Below are 14,618 nucleotides of genomic sequence, written 5' to 3'. Positions count from 1 at the left end.
AGCAAGGAGAGCACGGAACAGCCTCCAGGCAGAGTAAGTTTTTTGGTTTTTTTTTTTGTTTGTTGTTGTTGCTGTCTTTTTGAGACAGTGTCTCTATGCAGTTCAAGCTGGCTTTGAGCTCACTGATTAGTCCAGGCTGGTCTCGAACTCTCAACAATCGTCCGACCTCAGCCTCCTGAGTGCTGGGATTACAGGCGTTCCCCACCACACCCGGCTCATGCAGAGTAAATTGATTCAGACCGGAAGTGAGGAAAGGCGTGAAGCAGACCCAATCCCAGGGCTGCCCTGTGGTTCCTGCGCCCTCGAGATAACCAGAGTGGTCTGAGAACTCAACAGGGGAGGTTCTCAAATAGGTACAGCTTCAACTCCGGATGGTTGTTTCAACGAAGCCGACTTGAGTTACTTGCTGAATTAGTGTAACAGGGTTTTCTTTGTTCCCTGAGCAAGCGGCAGAAATACATTCCATTTGGAGCTAGTGGACGAGTTTTACAAGTGTTCGCTGCCATTTTACCCCCACCAGTGGAACCTTTCCACCGTGGGAGCTGTGGTCGCTGTGATCCCAGGGGAGGATCAGACTGCGCGGCGAGGCGCGGAGCTGCAGGGTTTACAGCAGCGGCCAGCACCAGGCCATCAGGGGACCTCTGCGTTTATAGGAACCTGAGCAAGCAGGGGTGGTAAGGCGTTCTCGATGGAGACGCTGTTTGGTGCTGCATGCTTGTGTGTCCCAAGTTTCCTACGTGGAAACCTAAGCCCCAGTGTGGCGGTATTCACGGAGCCTTTGGGGGCTTCTCATCAGGAAGAGTAGTAGCAACCTCGTGAAAGTCGTGCATTTGCACAAAGTGGAAGCAGAGCAGGAAGCTGCACTGGGGAGGCAGAGCCGCCGCTCAGCCGGCTCGGAATGGGCTGGGTCTTAGGCCTTGCACTTCCCAGCACCTGAAGTGACGAGAATTTTCTGTTATTGTAAACCCCCTAGTGTATTTTGTGATAGCAACCCTAACAGATTTAAAATGCACAAACCCACATGTCGTGCAGGTGAGAAATAGTTTAACCCATCACAGAGCACTTTTCGAGCTGAAGGGTAACTACGTGCAGCTTCAGGAGAGCAGGATCTTGCCCTCAGAACTGGGCTCACTGTGTACCTTGTTAATTTTAAGATCTCATTTTTAAGGCCATGTAAGGTCCTGAAATGTTTTAGTAAGCATTATTGGAATAGGCCGAAGCACATTTTACACGAAGAAATAGAAAAAAAGACTCCAGAGGATTTTGTTTCTTAACAAAATGGGGAGCAGCTCACACCCACCAGCAGGGATTCAGTTACCTTTCACTTCCAGATTACCTCCTTTCAGATGTGCACATAGACTTTTCGAGAATAATCGTACTCTTAGGCCAAGTGTGGAGTCACATACCTGTAATCCCAGCACTTGGGAGGCCGAGGCAAGAGGATTGCCAGGAGTCCCAGGCCAGCCTGGGCTACAAAGTGAATTCAAGGTCAGGGTCAGCCTGCACTGCACAGCAAGACCTTCTCTCAAAAAAAAAAAAAAAAAAAAAAGACAGAAAGAAAAAAAGCAGAGGTGTTTTTGAAGGTCAGTTGTGGCTGCAGTAGTAGTGGGCCATGAGACAGCGCTGCAGGCCTAGAGCTTGGGGCTCAGGCAAAGCGGGACAGCTTTTTGGAGGCTTGCGAGGTGAGGAAGAGGGCAGCAGCTGCAGAAGCACTGACCAAGGCAGAAGATGGCCAAGGAAAGGCACCAGAAAGTCCTTTCAGGATAGTCCTGAAGACATAAAGAAGCAAGCAAAATGAAAAAGGCATAAAACCTTGGCAGAGACTGGGAAGCGCAGGTTCTTTGTACTTGCACCGTGCCGAGTAATTACCACCACTTGTACACTGCTGAAAAATTACCAAGACAACAACACAATGTTGGTTTTAGGTTTGGAAGCTGAGAACTCCAAAGTGAGAGAATCCCAAGATATCACACTACAGCTAAGAAAGGAGTATTGCTAACTTGCATGTCAGCTATATGCCTGAAAAGCAAAACTTACTTCACAACAAACAGAAGATACTGCCCAGGCAAGTTCCTTTGCAAGAAACGGACCTCCCAGGACAAGGAGAATCATTCCAAATAGAAGAGCAAATACTTTCAGTTCCTCGAGACAGTGGGATCTGATTTTGATTCAGGTGAAACTCAGTCTGCTGCTACTGTCTTACCTAGAACTGTGCAGCTTTGTTGCCACATAAAGGAACGTTTTAGTAATCTAAGCGAGTGTGATGCCTTGGGTGATTGTGAAGCCAGTCATTTAGAAAGACAATCTTTTGAAATGGAAAGAATCAAGTATATAGACCTAGTAATAAACAGGCACATACCAAAAGATGAAGAAAAAACTGTCCATCGATGGAACAAAGACAAAATTAATTTATCACCAAAGCTGATTCAACCAGGAAAATTTGCCAAAATGAAAGAAGTCATTTTAAAATCTAAATCTGAAAGAAAGTAGCAATAGAGATCTACAAATAAAAAAAAAAAAAAGAAGAAGAGAAATGAAAGGTAACAGAAGAAAATCTAAGTCTACGTCAAAGGTTAAAGGAAACAAAAGTGAAAATCAAAAAAACTGCTCTCAAAAATTGGAGGAATCTATCAGCTCCTCTGATGCTTACAATTTTAATTTGGAAGAAGGATTTCCTCTCACTCCTTTCCAACAAAAAATGAACACGGTCAGGTATGGTCACACATGCCTGTAATCCCAGCCCTTGGGAGTGAGGCCAGCCTGGGCTACAAAGTGAGTTAGAGGCCAGCCTGAACTGCATAGTGAGACCCTGTCTCAAAAAGGCTAAAATAAAATCTAAAAACGAACACTGATTCTAACAGAGAAGAAAATAGCAGTATGTCTGGAGTGAGCATCTGTAGTCCCGCAGCTGTGGATCTGGTTCTGATGATCTCTGTGTCCCACTGCAAGTGCACTGCGAATCTCCAAGCACGAGACAGCCCAGGCACCAGGCCTCGAGCTAACAGCGCTAAATCGCACAGGTGAAAGAGAGATGCAGGATTCTAAGCCAGCTACGACTCCTACTGAGCCCCACCTAACACTCGCCCATCATTCCACATTGTACCTGCAGGACGTCACCAGTGCTCCTTGTTTCCCAAAATAAAAAGTGGAACTTTCTCTTTCTCCAAAACAAGAATAAAGAAAGCACAGCCGAGTGTCCACCGAAGCGTAGGCGCACAATCAGCACCAACTGTAAGGGGCCAACACTAGCTTCACAACTAGGAAGAGGAGCCCCTTTCACAGATTTGTGTTTCTTGAATTCTCCTACTTGCAAGCAGGAAAAGAATCAGAGACTTTCTAAAAAAAAAAAAAGTATAGAGCGAATACAACAAATCCTTTCTTAGAACCTGCTTAAATGTATCCTATGCCCTTTCCTGCCGCTCCAATAGAGAACCTGTGCCAGAGACTGCAAGTGGGAGAAACTATCGCCATAGAATATTCTCTGAAGGACCCTAGATCATGAACGTTCCTTCGAAACCATACTTTGTAACTGTTTAGCTTCCTTATATTGCCTAAGCCCTTTGACTTTATCTAAAATATATTGTATAGGGCTGGGGATTTAGCTCAGTGGCAAAAGTGCCTGCCTGGCAAGTGCAAGGTCGTGAGTTCAGTTCCTGGTACCGGAGAAAAACAAACAAACAAGAAAAACAACAATAAAATATCTTATACCAACTTGGGGAATTCTAGGATCTTCTGTTATCTTTTTTCCTCCTGAACTGGGGGATACTAAAGTAATGTTTTTTCAAAAATAGGGTAAAGATCTTTTGAAACTCCTTGTATAGTTTTTCGGTAAAATACACCCTTGACATCTGCAGAAGACATACCCTGTTTATAGATCCCTTCCACTACTGTTGTATTTGACTATTCGGATGAAATGTCTACAAACTCACAATCAGAGAATCAATGGCTGCCCAGACGCATGGACGAGCTGAGAAAACAGTTATGAACCCCGCGTACGTGTTCAAATTAGCACCTCAGAAAACCACAAGTCACTGCGTCACGGACTCTCAGAGCTCCTCACTTAGGAAAGAACCTCAAATGTTAGTTATGTTCATACTAACGGCTTTTCTCTGTTTTTGATCAACCAATGAGAGGAACTTAGTTCAGTTCAGTGTTTGACATCTATACTTGTATGTACCGCTTTAAACTTTCAAATCACTATAGGTGTTTCATTTTTAAAGAATAATAAAATTTGTATATGATAGAGAAAAAAAGTACATTCTTTTTTGTTGTTGTTGTTTTGTTATTTTTGTATATTTAGTTAGATTCCTCAACTTCTATCATATAAAGTTTTTTTCTAATTTTTAAAAATATTATCTCGTTTCCCTACAAGAACTGCCTGTTCAGTCTGCTCATCCGCTGTAGCTGAGTACTTTGTGCAATTTAAGGCTGAAAAGCCTTCAGCAATGTCTTGGCCCGTTGTACTCCTATCACAGAATGTCTGACACTGGTAGTTCATAAGGAACAGAGCTTCATTTTCTCACAGTCCTGGAGGTCAGGGGTCAGAACCAAGGCCCAGCACATGCCATGTCCGGTGAGGCCGGGTCTTGGCGGTGCGCTTGGGACCTGGAAGTGCAGAAATATCCTGGTGCTGCCTCCATCCAGCCCGTAGAGTGGCATTAATCCATCCGAGGGCAAAGCCCTGCCCTAAGCACCCCCAAGAGGCCCCGCATGGTTGCTTGGTGGTTAAATCTCCCCTGCCACATTCTGGGGGCCTTGTGTGGATCCTAGCAAGCCAGGTGCTGCCAGCCTGACCTTCTCCCTTAGCCTCCTCCTCAGTAGCGTCTCCTTGAGCTTTCGTTTTAAACAGGAAGTACTGATTCTTCAAATACCCATTTTCATACCTGCACTGCTGCGGCCTGAGTGGTCTCCCAGAAATTCCTGTGTGAAAACCTAATCCCCGGTATGGTGGGATTATGATGCCTCCATCCAAGGAAGTGCATTCAGGATAACAAAATGTACAAGAGTCTCGTGAAACTAGATGTCACTGTACTATAGTAGAAAATGTGCCTGGACAGAGAAGTGACCACAAGTTATTGATCAGAAATTGCTTTAGTGAGCTAAAAACCAAAGGAAATAAAATAGCTTGATTACTAAGGAACATTCCCATAGTTCTGTAAAGGAATTATAACTCATCTCATTGACAATCCGTTTTCCTTCACCTCCCAGAATTTCTTTCTAGATATTAAGCTTACCAGATACATGCCTATGCACATATCTTCATTGATTATTGCAATTTTACTTTATTTTATGCCATTTTACGTTTGACTTAACGATTTATTAATATTGTAGCCAAGGCTGGCCTTGAACTCGTGGGGATCCTCCTGTCTCATCCTCCGGATGCTAGGATTACAAGTGTGAGCCACCACACCCAGCTACCTGCTCATATTCTGACCAAGTTTTATTTCTCTGTCCTGTTGTCAAATTCTGGAACAGAACCCCATTTGAGAGCTGCACCACTGAATTCACGGGGGGCGCGCCCTCAGACCTGCCAAGTTCACCACTGTTCAGATCTGCAAATATGTTGATCTGGACTCTCGGCGTCTCTGTGGACAAAGCCCACAGGATAAGAGTTTTGAAAGATTTTGTCGAGCCGAGGAGACCGCGGTGTGACCAGGGACAGGTCCGTGGGCACTCGGACCTGTTTCGGTACCCGGGAAGAGGCGCCGCGGCACCAGGAGCGCGAAGCGCCGAACCGCGGCTCCGTGGACAGAGGGAAGGACAGTGCAGTAGGACCCCAGGGTGTCACTGGGCGTTTCCTCGCCCCTCGCCGTGCACTCAACATTTCGGCCTTGTTCGCATCTCCTCTCACTCTTGCAGACCCCGGGGTCAGCGCTGTTAGAGCGAACGCCACCCTGAGGCACACAGCAAATGCGCACATACAGGCGTCGCTAACGCACTGTTTGGGGTGGCGGAAAGCTGGACACGGCGCTGTGGCCCACAGAGAGGATTTAGGCAAAATTCCTGTTTCTGGGTCGGTGTGGCTCGCAGGACCGCAGAACAAGCCGGGCGAAGAGGACGGAGTCCGGCCGGGTGGGCCCCGACTTCCGCGCCCAGCTCAGGCGGCCAGGAGAGTCGTGCGGCCGGCTCGGGAGCGAGCGGGCTGCGCTGCTGCGAGACACCCCAACGCCGCGCGGGGCTCGGGCCTGCCGGGCGAGCCGCGGACGAGGCTCCTGCACCTTCCCCAACGCCCCTCTAGGGGGCGGCACAGGTTTAACGAAACCACTGTCAACGCCGGTTGGAGGGCAGAGCCGCGGGATGAACATGTGTCACAAGAAAAGCTCCTCAGGCCTGCGTGCTCACCGGCCCCATGGTGTAATGGTTAGCACTCTGGACTTTGAATCCAGCGATCCGAGTTCAAATCTCGGTGGGACCTTCGTCATATTTTTCCACTTTTCCCTTCAGGCCTGCACGTCTCTGGCCACGCCCGCCCGCAGCCCCGTCCCCGCGCGGTCCGCGAGGGGTGTACTGTTTCCCCCGCCTCCCTCTGGCTTCCAAGCAAGCATGTGTGCACCTGTTTATAAACCCTCCTTTTGAAAGAATGCTCCAGTTGTGTGTCCTGTGACTGCAGACAGGTGTGCTGCTCTGCCGGTAGCAACCCAGGAGCGCGCGGCCTGCAGCCGTGGCGAGCGTCCTCGCCTTCCTGGGCAGCTCTGGCTCTGGGGCGGCAGCCGGCCGCACATGCCTGCCCTGCTCGCCACGCCGCGCGGCACTCACCAGCCCAGAAAGAGCTAACGCTAGGCCGCGCACTCGCTTTCGCCTTCTCTCCCTGTCTCCCTCCTCTGCTGAGGTCCAGAGCTGCCCACCGAAGCCCCTCGGATCTTCTCCCTGGGCCGCCTGACCTGGGCTCCCCACACCCTAGGCCCTGCCCACTCCAGCTAGTGTGCATTGCTTCTTGCACAAGCACGGTCTAGACACCTGCTCTGGGCAGGCCCGGCTCTTGCAGGTCTCGGTCCCACGGCGCCTGGGCACTGCGGAGTTCAAACCCACGGCCGAGCGCGCGCACCGGCCCCGGGCCAGGGACAGCTCGGGCCGTGTCTGGTTCCAAACCTTTCTCTTCTGCTTCCTTCCACATGGTTTTCACTCTTTCCTTCGAGGACCCAGAGCCGCTGCTGGAGACTGAAGCAGAGGTCTCCGAGGGTGGATCTCGACTGCGACGCTGTCCCTGTGCGCAGGTGGGGAGCGCAGGGCGCGATCCGACCCCCGCGCTTCTCCCCGGGGAAGGGAGGCTCCTGCGGCCCGAGGCCCTGCAGCCGGCTGCGCCCGGGCTCGGCCTTCCCGCCGCGGTGCAAGGTCGGCCGGGCCCAGCTGGGAGCTTCCGGAGCGCGGCGGGCCTGAGGGCGTCTGCGGAGCCTCCCGCGCCTCTCTCCCGATCGCCTTCTCCGGTCCCCGGCGTTTGGCTCCTGGGTCTTCCCGCGGACGAGCATTTCCTGCCCTCGCGGTGGACGGCTGGAATCGCTGGATCGTCTCTGACTTTCCGGATGGGGTCTGCAGGGAGCGTCCCCGGGTGAGGGGCGCGGCCGTCCGCGGGCCGGAGCTGGGTCCCCCGGCGGGAGACTCCGGAACTCGCGCGGAACTTGAAGCCGCGGGGGAGACCGTGGGCGGAAGCTATCCGCGCGCGTGTGCGCCTGTGTGCACGTGTGTGCCGCGCGCGGGTCCCAGTGAGCGCCCCGAAGGGCGCGCGGGGCGGGGTCCCTCGTTCGTTCTCGGTTGGCGAGGGACGGCCCCGCTCCCGCCGCTGTCGCTGCGTCGCACCCAGGGCTGCTGGCTCCCGCCGCCTCGCCGTCCAAGCGCATTTACTTCAGGTTTCCGTAAACGCCGGCGTCTCCTCTGCGACTAAGCTGAGATCTTTCCACCTGCGCCCTGGAAAGCCCCGGTGTCACCTAGTGGGACACAGCTCTCCAGAGCCGAACCCGCACGCGCGCGGGGAGAGGAGGGCCTCGGGCCCTCGCGCTGCGGCGGCGGTGGCGGCGCGGTGCGGGGCGGCTGTGAGCCCGCGGGCACTGTGCAGAGGCCCCGCTCCTGAACCGTTTCGGGAGGCGAGGGGCCGGGCCGGGGTCCTGGCGCTGGAAGTCGGTGCCGAATTCCGCCTGCTGTGGAGGACGTCGGGGGCGGTGGCCAGGTCGGGAGTCCGGGTCGGATTCCTGCGGGGGCGGGCATCAGATCAGCAAGAATTTGGGGGAAGGCCGTGCTCCGTGAGGCCCCATGGTGTAATGGTCAGCACTCTGGACTCTGAATCCAGCGATCCGAGTTCAAATCTCGGTGGGACCTGACGTGAACGTTTTATTTCTCTACAAAGTGCTTGCGGTTTGCCAGTCCGTCCCAGGAAGTTTTTACCTGCAGACAGGCTGGGGCTCGCCTGGCATCCCAGAAGCACTGGCTCCGTGCCGGGCGTTGGCGAAAATTAATAGCAATACATTGTTTTTCGGCAGACTTAGGCGCCTACTTGAAAGCAGAGAGCGAACGGCTGCCCCTTTCACTAGGGATATAATTCCAACAAAATACTGTTTTTCTTAGGATGTACAAGTACTTATCAAAATTACATGTTCACTATTTATTGATTACATGCTACTGTGTATTAAATTTGAAACCAGCTCAAAACACAAGAAAAGCACTTAAAATACAAATATTGGCTGTAACTAAAAGTAATGTCTCGCTTTTACACATAGGCTAGCAAGCACTGCCTTTAAGCCTAAACATTTAATAGTTTGGGGTAAAAGTATACGCAGATATGCAATAGAAATACAGTTAAAAGACAGAAAAATATTCACAAATGTTTTTCAGCTGTTAAATAAAACTATCAAAGCATATTTTCAAATGGTGTCAAATTATTTTTGGGTCCCAGTGGACAGAATTCATTGACAGTTCAGAGTTTTTGTAATGTTCAAATGGTACCGTATCCTGGCAAATACATTCTCTGGGACAACTTAAATGTATGAGGAAACATTTTAGAAGACCACTGGAAAACAGAATGTGAGAACACAAAAGTGTGACAATTCGTAAAGCATGCATGCCACGCAAGGTGTGGTTAAAGACTGCAAAGCCACAGAGGCTCTGGCAAGAAGGTACCGGAATGAACGGTTAAAAGTTAAGGAAGCTGCTGGCACTGCTCCTTGGAGAATCCACCCTCTGGGCTTCCCCAGGTCAGACCAGGCCCTGTCTCCCTGTCTCTGAACGATCGTCTCACCCCTCTGCCGCCCCAGTCGCACCCTGCGCAGTTATTCTCCGTGATCTTCCTTCTTCCATAATGGGCCTCAAACCACTCAGTGGCTGTGTGCTGCTGTCCCTTGCTGGCTCATGTGACCTCTGAGCCTGACCCAGTCAAATGCAAACCCCGGGGGCAAGGACATATCTTGACTAAAGAGGCCTGAGAACATGGACAGTAAGGCTAAAAATAAAAGCCACCACCACAGCTATGTGCCAGGCACAGTGGGAAGCACTGTGGAGAGAAGCGGCTGACACCAAGGCAGGCCCTGGGCCACCTTGCTCCCCACACAGGGACAGTGTAATGGATGCCAGCCACATACACACTGGCCGGACACGATCCATGCAGTTTTCCTCAGATGACCCACATTCCTGGCTTCTCCAGACTTCTGTGGTATTCACAGCATCTTTGGCTTCACCCTCTCAGCTTCACACACTGCCTTCTCAGGGGCACACTGCCTGCCCTCCCAGGCCCTCTGAAATTGGGGTGGAAGCTTTCTTAACCCCACAACTATTGCATTCTGCATGCACCTAAAACCAGCACCACAGATGCCAAGGCCTGCTGCCAGCTAGAGCAGTAGCCAGGCTTCCTTCTCTTGGATGTAGGAGTCAAGTGCCTGGGTCGCTGAGCACTCTGAATCCAATTCTGAGGAACAAATTCTCTATGCTGTCCCCATTCTGGAACATGGCGCTCTGCGGCATTCTCCTCAAAGCAGTCCTTCACTTTTGCAATTTTGATGCTGCAAAAGGTGGAGTCCTGCTGCTCCTGTGGTGCTCTCGAGCCATCTTTTCTATGCTCCTGTTCCTTCTCAGCAATCAAGATCTCCTCAGCTGTATCTTTGTACTCCACAGCTTTATTGCAGTTTCCCTTCTGGCTAAACTCACAATGTTTTAAATCATTCTGCTGCGCTTTCTGCTCTTGACTGTCAACATAATTTGGCTACAAGCCCCCAACAGTAGCCATGCCAGTGCCTCTGTGGGAAACCATCCCATTGCTGAGTCCTCCCTGTTAATTATTCCCAAAACAGGCTGTAGGCAGTGCAGGCTGTAAAGAGTTAACCCCACAATTGGCTTTTTTTAAGTAGTGAGTCAGGCTGAAGTCTCATGACTCATTAGAACAGTATGGGTGATGCATGGATTAGCATTTTCCCCCCATCAGGGGCCATGGGAGAGACCAGAGATATAATCCACGAAACGTGGGGCTCAGATATGAGACAACGTAGCACCTGAGGACAAGTGATGCTTCCCAAATTCCTTTCCTTGAACTTTAGTTTATTTTACTTGAAAAATGAGTTAGTCTCTAGTCATGACCTGTTCCCAGTCTCTTCTGTTCTGGATGCAGGAATGTTTTGTACCCTCCTTTACTACACTTGATCTTAGCCAAAAGGCCGAGAAGCGATTGTACCCTCCTTTACAAGCCCTGCCTGCATCAGCATCTCATCCCCAGCAACCACACGTGGCCTCCCTACCCTGTTCTGTAGATTGTGCAACCAAGAAATCCCATGAATCGGCTGGTTCGGAGTCTTTGCTGTCCCAAGCACTGACCATCCCAGTTCTCAGTTTCACTTTTAGCTTGTCTCTGAGTTTTTCTTTGTGGCCTTGCTTTGTAGCACCAAGCAGGATATCCAGGTCCCTGTTGGCATCCCCAGTACACCTCAACATTCAACTGCCTTGAAATTTCTTCTACAAGATTAATTGGTCCATGGCCCTTAATCTCAGTCTTGGGCAAAGCCTCTGGACATGAGCAAAATGCAGACAAACTTTCTGCCAACTCACAACACACATTGTCTGGAGTCCAATACCCAACGTAGTCTTCTTCCCAACAGAAACCTCCTGGGCCTGGTCTTTACAAGCTTTCTGGCATTCTGAACTCTGGCCAGAATCTCCCATACAGAACAGTCTAAGGCATTTGAGAGCTGCTTTATCAGCCCGCATCTCTGAACATTTCCAAACTCTTCCCACAAGCCATTGCAAAGTCTCCTGGACCACATGACCAGGTACTGTCCCAGTAACGACCCTAACATACCTTCCTGGAACAAAATTCTGTTTTAGTTACTCTTCTCACTGCTGAGATAGAATACCCAATACCCAAAGTTAAAGGGGGCAAAAGTTTATTTTGCTCACAGTTTGTAGAGATTTCAGTCCATAATGGGCTGGCTTGAGGGAGGAGTGGCTTTGCAGAGGAGAACAGTTCATGGTGGGCAGAAGACAACAAAATCAACAGAAGAGAGAGAGAGTTTAACAGCAATATTTTTGAGATCATTGCTGCTGCTGCTGGTCTGGTCCTAACTCACCAGCCAGGTACCACAGGCTTTACTTGGATGGCTCCTCACAGCATACCCACTGCCCATTCTCCCTGCCACCAGGCAGGAGCAGCTCTGTCCCTACCCATGGGAGGGGACACCTGGCACAGACTTTTCTGGGCAGCCTGGGAGCCCAGCACTGTACTGCTCGGGATCGTGTGTCACACACTCGGGCTTGTGACCCTGTCCCCGCCCTCAGTGCATCTTTCCTGGAAGCTGATGCTGAGGCCACTCCTGTCCCTGCTCCAGTATCAGGGCCCTGGCCTAGGGCCACCGATCTCCTGCCCAGGGATATGAAGGCAGAATAGAACACAGACAAGATACATATTTTAGTTACAAGGGGAACCAGGATGGTCAGAGTTACAGAAGGACTAAGACCCCGATGCTCTGTGTCCCTGGCCTTTATTAGGTGCGTGGCCCAAAGGAGGTTGCCAGGAAGGGATGGGGCGAACAGCTGACACAGGCAAGCCTCAAGGATTCCAAGAGCAAAGCACTTTTGGAAAAATCACACAGGAGCAGATCACGGTTAACTAGTAACCTGATTATCTGCTAACTAGTACTACTGAGCTAGAAGAAATTTGGGCAAGTCGAGTCCTCGGCTGAAGTGTTTCTCTTGCTTTGAGTGCCAGGACTGCACAGACAGTTTTGCTAAGCCGTTGGCCTAAGGATTAACCTGTTGGTAAGCCAGCTGCGAGTCTCGCCACAAGTCATTTATGCCTAGGACAGACTCTACGTTCATTTTATTTTTACGTCAGTTTATTAATATCAATCACTGACGGCTCTGCACAGACAAGCTGGTCCTCAGCACTCCCCAGGGGAACAGCCCTGTGGGAGCCGAGGCAACCTCCCTGGAAGATGAGACCAGTGCAGCTCCGGACAGACAGCAAACCTCCTCTCCCGCCTCTCCACCTGCTGCGGCTTTCTTGCTCGGAAATTGCGAGGAACCTGGTTGAAGACCGACCGGTGTAGACGTGGGGTCTGGCCAGCGTGAGGACCCCAGGGGCCAAGGCAGGAAATGCACACCGCGCCGGACTTCCCGCAGAATGCCCGGCTGCGCCCTGGAGTGGAGCGGTGCGCAGGGCTGTTGGGACTCGCAGCGCACCCTAAATACACGCGCGTTTCATGATCAGTAAGACTGACAAGAAGGAAGGGCCCAAGGCTGCGGAGCTCGTGAGCTGGGAGCCCCCGGGCAGCGCGGGGCAGAGGCGCTCGTGGGCGGAATGGGCCTCGCGGTCGCCCGCTCCAGGACGGGTTTGCAGAGGCCTCCGGCCCGCTGGACTCCCGCTCGGCTTCCCACGCCCCGCTGGCGTCCACAGGGCATGCACCCCTTCTGCGCCTGGGCTCGCGGGGAGCCACGCAACCGCGGGGCCCCAGCCCACGAGGAGCCACGCAGGACCCGCGTCCCGGCCCAGCCGCTGTGGGCCTCCAGGCGTCAGGCGGGAACACCCAGGAGCCAGGCCGTCCGGAAAGGTTGAAGCCCTGCCCTCCAGGGCGACACCAAGGGGGAGGCCGGGCAGGCAACGCATGGAGGGCGCAGACCGCAAGGAGGACATCCAGCCAGACTCTGCTCTTTAACCTGCGATCCATAGGGAGGGGTCACTTTGGCACATTTTAAAGTTTTAGCTAATATTTTATATTTTATTGCTAAACTGATTATTTAGTCCGGACCTTTACTTCATATTATAATTATTGGCTTTTGGGGGGCGGAGCGGGGAGACAGGGTTTTATCTATATATTACATCTATATATTACAGACTGGATTCATAGCAATCTGTGATGAATGCTGAATTCACAGCAATCTTCCTGCCTCAGCCTCCTGAATGCTGGGATTACAGGTGTGTGCCACCACACCTGGCATTATTGGCATTTAAACATTGAATAGTTTAATCATTTAAAATATTCCCAACATATAATAAGTAGAAAAAAATGGATCCAATCAGCATATACAGAAAAATATGCATGATCAAAGTGGGCACAGTGGCACTCGCCTGCCATCCCAGCATTGGGAAGCTGAAGCAGGAGGATCTCAAATTCCAGCCCAGACCGGGTAATTAATGAGTTAGCAAGACCCTCTTCTCAAAATAAAAAATTTAAAGGACTGGGAATGTATTTTAGTGTAAACACCCTGGGTTCAATCCCCAGTACCACGAATAAATACATAAATAAATAAATATTGAGTTATTTCATTTATTGAAAAATTTTGCATATTTTGAACCAAAATCTTCCATAGTATATCTCCTAATGTAATATTGTTTTATGTTCAGATGTTTTTAGAAATAATTTTTACCTCATCCTGTTTTCCTGCTAATAAATTATTGATTAACCGTATTTATTAATTTATTTCTGGGGGCATTAATCTCTATTTTTGTAAGAATTCCTCCGCATTGAATAATCATTGGAGTTATTTGTTGTTCAAAACTAGAAGTTAAAACAAATGTAAATTTGAAAATTATTCCGTATTTACAAAAGTATCAGATAAGGGAACCATACCTAAGGACGACAAATCCTTTTAAAAATTAGTTTATAGACTCATGAATATTAACGCTAATTTTCGGCATTAGCTCTACACCTATTTTCATGCTATAAAGAACTACTGAGAAACGTATTTGATTGTGCTAAAGAGTACAGACAGGTTTATCAAGTTTCCCTCAATTCGCCTGGGTCGCACTTGTTTACGTCACGGACGGGAGAGCGGAAGAGAGTCGCCCCGGGCCGTGAGGATGTGCGTGATAGGCGAGAAAGTGCGTGCTTGAGCTAACGGTTTCCGTAGTGTAGTGGTTATCACGTTCGCCTAACACGCGAAAGGTCCCCGGTTCGAAACCGGGCGGAAACACGGCGTATGGATTTGTTTGTTTTTTCTCCTAGGAGAGGGGTCGCTGAAGGGCAGCAGCGCGGAAACTGCGAGGTCAGAGCCAGGTCCGGGGACAGAGGAAGAGTCAGGCACAGGGTCGCAGCCGCTGGGTTGGTTCGTCTGGACTGGGAAGGCGACCACAGAGGAGCACGTCTGCGGAGGTGGCAGGTCCAAGGTCGCCTTTCTGTGACAGCTCAGACTCTGCCCGCCCCCGCCCCCCC

At 50.6% G+C, this 14,618-nt stretch overlaps 1 protein-coding gene, 3 non-coding genes and 1 pseudogene across 4 annotated transcripts in view; 4 read left to right on the top strand and 1 right to left on the bottom strand.

The window, feature by feature from the left end:
* Nucleotides 1-1,023, bottom strand: part of LOC102006229 (histone H2A type 1-like) — a 2,513-nt gene extending 1,490 nt beyond the window's left edge. Inside the window, exon 1 of the mRNA XM_005399011.2 lies at nucleotides 1,018-1,023. Within this exon, the coding sequence (XP_005399068.1) occupies nucleotides 1,018-1,023 (6 nt within the window). The remainder of the gene's footprint in view (nucleotides 1-1,017) is intronic.
* Nucleotides 1,024-1,568: 545 nt separating this feature from the next.
* On the top strand, nucleotides 1,569-2,794 carry LOC102005914 (annotated as a pseudogene).
* Nucleotides 2,795-6,343: 3,549 nt separating this feature from the next.
* On the top strand, nucleotides 6,344-6,415 carry Trnaq-uug. The gene has a single exon. It is a non-coding gene; the product is annotated as a tRNA-Gln (tRNA).
* A 1,823-nt stretch (nucleotides 6,416-8,238) lies between these two features.
* On the top strand, nucleotides 8,239-8,310 carry Trnaq-cug. The gene has a single exon. It is a non-coding gene; the product is annotated as a tRNA-Gln (tRNA).
* A 5,996-nt stretch (nucleotides 8,311-14,306) lies between these two features.
* On the top strand, nucleotides 14,307-14,379 carry Trnav-aac. Its single transcript has one exon. It is a non-coding gene; the product is annotated as a tRNA-Val (tRNA).
* Nucleotides 14,380-14,618: the final 239 nt, after the last annotated feature.

This window comes from Chinchilla lanigera, unplaced genomic scaffold (assembly GCF_000276665.1).
Source record: "Chinchilla lanigera isolate Chin_1 unplaced genomic scaffold, ChiLan1.0 scaffold00064, whole genome shotgun sequence".
NCBI classification, from domain to species: Eukaryota; Metazoa; Chordata; class Mammalia; order Rodentia; family Chinchillidae; genus Chinchilla; species Chinchilla lanigera.
The sequence above is the reverse complement of the archived record's forward strand: the minus strand, read 5'-3'. Positions and strand labels throughout refer to the sequence as shown.